The 8,598-nt window shown below is 43.1% G+C and overlaps 1 protein-coding gene across 1 annotated transcript; it reads left to right on the forward strand.

Moving 5' to 3' along the window:
• The first annotated feature begins 572 nt into the window (after window positions 1–572).
• Window positions 573–3,542, forward strand: hddc2 (HD domain containing 2). The gene is made up of 6 exons (XM_055884778.1): window positions 573–682; window positions 840–961; window positions 1,160–1,262; window positions 1,365–1,433; window positions 2,773–2,911; window positions 3,018–3,542. Exons 1-6 carry the CDS (start codon window positions 611–613, stop codon window positions 3,149–3,151), a joined length of 639 nt encoding a protein of 212 aa, XP_055740753.1. The 5' UTR covers window positions 573–610; the 3' UTR covers window positions 3,152–3,542.
• The last annotated feature ends 5,056 nt before the right edge of the window (window positions 3,543–8,598 follow it).

Consider the following 8,598-nt stretch of genomic DNA (forward strand, 5'->3'; position numbering starts at 1 on the left):
GGGATTTGTAGTTTCGCATGATGTCTACTTTGATGTTAATTAGCATTTTCGAATTTCAGAGTAAATCGAGACGAATATTATGATAAAAGTCACCTTGTTCGTGAGAAATTTACATGGTTATAGAAATGTCACGCCAGGGTAAGCTTACACGGATCACAGCCCTTATTTAAGTGCTTCTAAAATCCCCTATAGGCAAAATGAATAGCGGAAAAACGATTGGAACCATTTCCTTGTTTGACAGCCATACGTTTTATGGGTATTATGACACCTCCACCATGGGGCTCTATTGGACCTTCAATTTACAGCTTAAAATAGTCAAATTGTAATGGATCATATGGGGGGCATTATATTGCTCATAAAAATCACTTTGTTAACATTTAAAAAACGTGTCATTATGCCTTTTATGTGTTAGAAATGTAATTAATTTTGAAATAAACAATCTGTACATAATGTCAACTAGTATACTAGGCCTAATAAGACACCAGTTCTGCCAGTACTGGGTTTATGGTTTGTGCATGGCCTTGTTTATGATGCCATCTATTGGCAAAATTTGAGCATTGCACACATTTCTGGCCATGCTTTTATTTACTACCGGTTCGACAAGATACCAATGGCCGCCTCCATAAACTCCGACAGCATGAAAAATATGTTGCAATTTATGAAACTTATTGGGCAACTGAAAGTAAGAAATTTATTACGATAAGGTTTATTTAACGACACTATTCATGTGATAAAGCACAATTTCAACCCACGTTTGTTTACATGACGTCAATGAATAGTATACCCTACCTTTTTTATGGCTGCTTTTTGTTAACAATGTCTTTACCTCCATCCTTCAGCGCGTGCCACGGACGGGCTGGGTGTACAGGAACGTGAAACAGCCGGAGAGTGTGTCTGACCACATGTACAGAATGTCCATGATGGCTCTGACGATAGCAGATCACAACGTCAATAAAGAAAGGTAAAGTTGTTCTGTACACTAGATCATGTTCAAACTTCAAACATCGCAGCTGTAATATAATTTGTTATAAACGTTGCATTACTTTCTTTGACTTTTTTCATGCTTAATTACTAGGTAAGGCCTACAATTAAGTATTATATTTGATTCAGGTCTTTATGGAATCATTTTTTAAATGAATTACCTAAATTTCTCTCGTAGGTGCATGAAGTTGGCCTTGGTTCATGACATGGCAGAATGCATTGTGGGTGATATTGCACCTGCAGACAACGTTAGTAAAGCAGAGAAACACAAAAGGGAAGAGGTAGGTTATTCTTACAAACCTTCCATGGTGTCAAAATGTAGGATATTGTAGATTTGTAAATTCCTCAGAAATATCAGCCAATGACAATCTGTCCTTTCTCAGGAAGCAATGAGGCACCTCACTGGTCTTCTCCAGGAGGGCTTGAGGAAAGAGATCTATGAACTCTGGGAGGTCAGTCACAGCTGTTTTCCACTTTGCTAGATTCATCTTTATGTGCCTGTAGTATGTGTTTTTTTCTTCTCATCTCTCCAATCAACCAGCGGTTAAATTGGTCATTTGTGGTGGCGTGCTATCCATCCACATCCCTAATGCCTCAACACAAATCCTATCCCTACCTTCATGTCCACACCCCAGCGCAACCCTAACTGTAATCTCCACTCTTAGAGAAAAAAAATGCTATCTAGAACCTCAAACGGTTCTTTGGCTGTCACCATAGGCAAACCCTTTGAAGAACCATTTTTGGTTCCAGGTAGAACCGTCTTGGGTTCCATGTAGAACCCTTTCCACAGAGAGTTCTATATGGAACCCAAAACGGTTCTACCAGGAACGGTTGCCTACGTTTACTGACACCGGTCATATTCAGTGGGTGTTGCGTGTTTGTAAATTCATCAGTTATTCTGACACACTCAGACGAGAATGATCTGAAATCGGATTAGATAGCCAGAGTGAATTTACATACGCAAGAGAAATGCTAACTAGATAACAGTCATTCAAGTTCAGCATAGCTAACTAGCAAAGCGATTCACATTTTTTTGCTAGCTAACCAAATGACACCAAAAAAAGATGTCTCTTAAGGCACAGTGATGCCGAAACGTTGGTAAATACCCATTAAATTATTGGGAGTTTATATATGGAGTGTGCGACTTTCTTTATTTTGATAGTTTATGAATTATATTAATCATGCATTGAACTGCATCAATCTATTCTGACAACAATGCCTTAGTGTACGTCATGGAATTTTGAGTCAAATAGAGCCTATTTGTAAAACCTCTTATAAACCTGGTTTTGTAGCATAAACCCGGGAATTTGATATATTTGACTGATATTATGGTTGTCTGTTTGTTTCATATCTGCAAAGTAGTTAACACGCTGTCAGTTCCACTTTAACCCTAGCTTCATGTCCACAACCTGGCTCAACCCTAACCCTCAACCACAACTCTAACCCTAACTTCCCTACAGTGGAGGCTGCTGAGGGGAGGACGGCTCATAATAATGGCTGAAACAGTGTAATTGGAATGGCATCAAACACATCGAAACCATGTCTTTTATGTATTTGATACCATTCCACTCATTCCGTGAGTCCGTCCTCCCCAATTAAGGTGCCTGCCTAAACCTAGCTTCCATAACCCTTACCCTAATTGGCATAATCCGAACCTTGGTTTATCCTACTTCTATGATTCTACTTTTCACCCAACTTTTCTCTTTAACCGAAGATGCAGGAGCGCAGCTCCGGGTAGCTCCAGCTCAGTTAAACCACTGCTCAAACCCCTCCCACACTGTGTGTCCCCAGGAGTACGAGAGCCAGACGAGCGCTGAGGCTAAGCTGGTGAAAGAGTTTGACCTGCTAGAGATGATTCTGCAGGCCCATGAGTACGAGGAGCTGGAGGGGAAACCAGGCAGGCTACAGGAGTTCTTTGATTCCACACAAGGTAGGTACTATCTCTCATTTAACCTGGTAGTGAGGGCTGATGATCGGCTCTATGGGCTATCTAAACGTGGTGTAATTTTTGTTTTTTAAATCTCCATCCACCTCAGGCCGATTCCACCACCCAGAGGTAATCCAGTTTGTAAAGAGTCTAAATGAAGAGAGAGCTGGTCACTTGGCAGCTGGAGGTGATGGGTCGTCTGGGAGCTCAGAGTCCAAGAAACCAAGAACAGACTCCTCCTGACTTCTACATTTCCACTGAATGATGCTACACTCAGCTTGTCAATGATGTTGTGGTAGCCACTGTAACTGATCCTCACATGACATGATGTGGTAGAATGTTGTCATGGAAACCTGGTTCTGGTTGGTGGGTTGTGGAATAATGTAGCAAAATATGGGCTATCTTTGAAAACAAACACGTGCCCTGTTTTACTCCCAAAGTGCAAATTTTATTTTACATAGATGGACAAGACTTTGAAGGTCATTTTGTTTATAATGAACGTTTCTGGATGTGCACATATTTCGCCTGTACAATTCCTGTGATGCATCAGAAGATGCACCTATTTTATTTTGTTTTGAGTTGTTTGACCTCTTAAGCTGTGAGGCTTCATTAAAACCATTGGTTATAATTATTACTTATGACTATAACATTATTTATTTGAGAGAATTCCCATAGGCCTATCTAATCAATAGAAACTGCAAATACCTTGGGCTCTATTTTACCAAACCTAACGCAATGGTCAGTCTAGACACTGGGCGGTTTTATGCACCTCTAAAGCATGGCTAAAATAATGTAGGCCTGCCTGCAATACATAGATACACTATATATACAAAAGTATGTGGACATCCCTTCAAATTAGTGGATTTGTCTATTTCAGCCACACCCGTTACTGACAGGTGTATAACATTGAGCACACGGCCATGCAATCTCCATAGGAAACATTGGCAGTAGAATGGTCTTACTGAAGAGCTCAGTGACTTTCAACGTGGCACCGTCATAGGATGCCACCTTTCCAACAAGTCAGTTTGTCAAATTTCTGCCCTGCTAGAGCTGCCCCGGTCAACTGTAAGTGCTGTTATTGTGAAGTGGAAACGTCTAGGAGCAACAACGACTCAGCCGCGAAGAGGTAGGCCACACAAGCTCACAGAACGGGACCGGCGAGTGCTGAAGCGCGTAGTGCATAAAAATCGTCTACTCGGTTGCAACACTCACTACCGAGTTCCAAACTGCCTCTGGAAGCAACATCAGCACAATAACTGTTCTAATTACATTTTATTAGTCACATGCACCGAATACAACAGGTGAAATGCTTGCTTACAAGCCCCTAACCAACAATGCAGTTAAAAAAAAATATGAATAAGAAATAAAAGTAACAATTAAAGAGCCAGCAGTAAAATAACAATAGCAAGACTATATACAGAGGGTACCGGTACAGAGTCAATGTGCAGGGGCACCAGTTAGTCGAGGTAATTGAGGAAATATGTAAATGTAGGTAGAGTTATTAAAGTGACTATGCATAGATAATAACAGAGAGTAGCATTGGTGTAAAAGGGGGGCGGGGCAATGCAAATAGTCTGGGTAGCCATTTGATTAGATGTTCAGGAGTCTTATAGCTTGGGGTAGAAGCTGTTAAGAAGCCTCTTGGACCTAGACTTGGCGCTCCAGTACCGCTTGCTGTGCGGTAGTAGAGAGAACAGTCTATGACTAGGGTAGCTGGAGTCTTTGACAAGTTTTAGGGCCTTCCTCTGACATCACCTGGTATAGAGGTCCTGGATGACAGGAAGCTTGGCCCCAGTGATGTACTGGGCCGTACTCACTACCCTCTGTAGTGCCTTGCAGTTGGAGGCCGAGCAGTTGCCATACCAGGGTGCAGCTGTAAAATCTTTTGAGGATCTAAGGACCCATGCCAAATCTTTTCATTCTTCTGAGGGGGAATAGGTTTTGTCGTGCCCTCTTCATGACTGTCTTGGTGTGTTTGGACCATGATAGTTTGTTGGTGATGTGGACGCCAAGGAACATGAAGCACTGAACCTGTTCCACTGCAGCCCCGTCAATGAGAATGGGGGCGTGCTCGGTCCTCTTTTTCCTGTAGTCTACAATCATCTCCTTTGTCTTGATCATGTTGAGGGAGAGGTTGTTGTTCTGGCACCACACAACCAGGTCTCTGACCTCCCTATCGGCTGTCTCGTTGTCAGTGATCAGGCCTACCACTGTTGTGTTGTCTGCAAACTTAATGATGGATTCGGAGTCGTGCCTGGCCGTGCAGTCATGGGTGAACAGGGAGTACAGGAGGGGCCTGAGCTGAGTTGTGTTGAGGATCAGCGTGGCGGATGTGTTGTTACCTACCCTTACCACCTGGGAGCAGCCCATCAGGAAGTCCAGGATCCAATTGCAGAGGGAGGTGTTTAGTCCCAGGGTCCTTAGCTTATTGATGAGCTTTGAGGGCACAATGGTGTTGAAAGTTGAGCTGTAGTCAATGAATAGCATTCTCACATAGGTGTTCCTTTTGTCCAGGTGGGAAAGGGCAGGGTGGAGTGCAATAGAGATTGCATCATCTGTGAATCTGTTAGGGTGGTATGCAAATTGGAGTGGGTCTAGGGTTTCTGGTATAATTGTGTTGATGTGACCATGACCAGCCTTTCAAAGCACTTAATGGCTATAGACGTGAGGGCTACGGGTCTGTAGTCATTTAGGCAGGTTACCTTAGTGTTCTTGGGCATAGGGACTATGGTGGTCTGCTTGAAACATGTTGGTATTACAGACTCGGACAGGGAGAGGTTGAAAATGTCAGTGAAGACCCCTGCCAGTTGGTCAGCGCATGCTCGCAGTACACGTCCTGGTAATCTGTCTGGCCCTGTGGCCTTGTGAATGTTGACCTGTTTAAAGGTCTTATTCACATCGGCTGCGGAGAGCGTAATCACACAGTCTTCCAGAACAGTTGGTGCTCTCATGCATGTTTCAATGTTACTTGCCTCGAAGCGAGCATAGAAGTAGTTTAGCTCGTCTGGTAGGCTTGTGTCTGGTAGGCTTGTGTAACAACACATCTGCCACTCTGATCCTCAACACTGGAGCCCCTCAGGGGTGCGTGCTCAGTCCCCTCCTGTACTCCTTGTTCACCAATGACTGCGTGGCCAGGTACGACTCCAAGACCGTCATTAAGTTTTCAGACAACACAATAGTAGTAGGCCTGATCACCGACAACGACGATACACACAATAGGGAGGAGGTCATAGACCTGGCCAGGGGGTGCCAGAATAACAGCCTATCCCTCAACGTAACAAAGACTTATTAAGGAGATGATTGTGGACTACAGGAAAAGGAGGACCGAGAATGCCTCCATTCTCATCAACAGGGTTGTAGTGGAGCAGGTTGAAAGCTTCAACACCAACAAACTAGAATGGTCCTAACACACCAAGACAATTGTAAAGAGAGCACGACAAAGCCTATTCCCCCTTAGGAATCTAAAAAGATTTGGCATGGGTCCTCAGATCCTCAAAAGGTTTTACAGCTGCAACATATAGAGAAACCTGACTGGTTGCATCACTGCCCGGTATTGCAACTGCTCGGCAGAAGGAAGGCCCTAAAAATTGTCAAAGACCTCACCCACCCTAGTCATAGACTGTTCTCTCTACTACCGCATGGCAAGCGTTACCGGAGCGCCAAGTCTAGGACCAAAAGGCTTCTCAACAGCTTTTACCCCCAAGTCATAAGACTGCTGAACAGGTAATCAAATGGCTACCCGGTCTATTTGCATTGTGACCCCCCCCCCCCCCCCCCAAACTATCTTTAACCTGCTGCTACTCTCTGTTTACCATATATTCATAGTCCCTTTAACTATACATTCATGTACATAATACCTCAATTAGCCCGACTGCCAGTGCCCCCACACATAGGCTACCCAAACTATCTGCATTGTGTCCTGCCACCCGCCACCCCCTCTTTTACGCTACTGCTACTCTCTGTTTATCATTATGCAGAGTCACTTTAACCATACCTACATGTACATACTACCTCAATTAGCCCAACTAACCGGTGCCTGTCTATAGCCTCGCTACTGTTATAGCCTCGCTACTGTATATAGCTTACTTATCTATTGTTCACCTAATACCTATTTTTTACTTAAAAATTGCACTGTTGGTTAGGGCCTGCAAGTAAGCATTTCACTGTTGTATTCGGAGCACGTGACAAATAAACTTTGATTTGATTCGATTTGAAATGTTGCACAACATGAGTTCATGGGCTCTCATGAAGGGTTTTATTTGATTTTGGATTACATTTGCATTGATGTCAGAGTGATTAGAGTGACAATAGAGTGCTGGCAGTTAGCACATTTGGTGGGCTACTAATGACATTCAGAGCTTGTAGAAGCCAAATTACCGTGACTAAATGGTCACATGGAATTTGACTGCCACCATGACTCGTGATCGCCGGTGTGACGGTAGGAAGGTGTCAACTGTAAAGTTTGGTGGAGTAGGAATAATGGTCTGGGGCTGTTTTTCATGGTTCGACCTAGGCCTCTTAGTTCCAGTGAAGGGGAATCTTAACACTACAGCAGCATACAACTACATTCTAGTCAATTCTGTGCTTCCAACTTTGTGGCAACAGTTTGGGGAAAGACCTTTCTTGTTTCAGCATGACAATAACCCCATGCCCAAAGGGAAGTCCATACAGAAATGGTTTGTCGAGATCGGTGTGGAAGAACTTGACTGGCCTGCACAGAGCCTTGAACTCAACCCCATCGAACACCTTTGGGATGAATTGGAATGCCGACTGTGAGCCAGGCCTAATCGCCCAACATCAGTGCCCGACCTAACTAATTCACTTGTGGCTGAATGGAAGCAGCAATGTTCCAACATCTAGTGGAAAGCCTTCCCAGAAGAGTGGAGGCTGTTATAGCAGCAAATGGGGAACCAACTCCATATTATTGCCCATGATTTTGAAGGAGATGTTTGACGAGCAGGTGTCCAAATACTTTTGGTCATGTAGTGTAAAAAGGGGAAGTCAGCTCACTGTTTTGCTCTTATCGAACTTGATAATTTAATAAAGCTTTGGCGATTAAGATTTATTCCAAGCTGTCTCACCAGCCAAACACGGTCTTTATGGACGGTTTAACTTGATTACATTGGGCAGGACAAAAACAAAAACAGCCTTCATTGAGAGGAGGGGAGGCTATGCTTGCTTTTTAATAATAATAAAAAAAAATAAAAAAAATCGGGATAAAACAATAGGGTTTTAAGTTTCTAAATATGAAGTATACAGGCACCAAATCACATCTTGTTCCATGCGCATATGGGCAATGTCCGTCACGACTGGATAGGCTGCGTTTCCGCTGTCAAAATTCATGCCATAACCAACTGTGTTACCGCTTAAACCAGATTTTGGTTGGTCTTAAATAGGTCTGGTTATGGCCAATGGCCAGTTTTTACATGACGAACTAACGTGCGTTTGACACTAGTGCTGCCTTAATGCTAGCCGAAAATAGCGTCTCACATGTTCTGTACAAAGGCATTAGTTTAAGTACTTGAGTCAATGGGAAGCTATTTGTCAATTACAGTACATTTCAAAATGTGTTTGGGCTGTCTTAATACAATTTATGTGTGCTTGAGTGTTTTGATTTAGTAGATTAGTACCATGTAATTTAACTTATAGTATTTATTTCAATGTCTAAACATACGACAAACGACCTTAGA

The sequence above is a fragment of the Salvelinus fontinalis genome, chromosome 27 (assembly GCF_029448725.1).
Source record: "Salvelinus fontinalis isolate EN_2023a chromosome 27, ASM2944872v1, whole genome shotgun sequence".
NCBI lineage: Eukaryota > Metazoa > Chordata > Actinopteri > Salmoniformes > Salmonidae > Salvelinus > Salvelinus fontinalis.

What these genes read in the sequence shown, in the direction of transcription:
- hddc2 (XM_055884778.1), top strand. Translation starts at nt 611, where the DNA reads ATGGCCGCCTCCATAAACTCCGACAGCATGAAAAATATGTTGCAATTT. An exon ending in AGAAACACAAAAGGGAAGAG is followed by an intron (nt 1,263 to 1,364) that starts GTAGGTTATTCT and finishes GTCCTTTCTCAG; the next exon opens with GAAGCAATGAGGCACCTCAC. An exon ending in GTTCTTTGATTCCACACAAG is followed by an intron (nt 2,912 to 3,017) that starts GTAGGTACTATC and finishes CATCCACCTCAG; the next exon opens with GCCGATTCCACCACCCAGAG.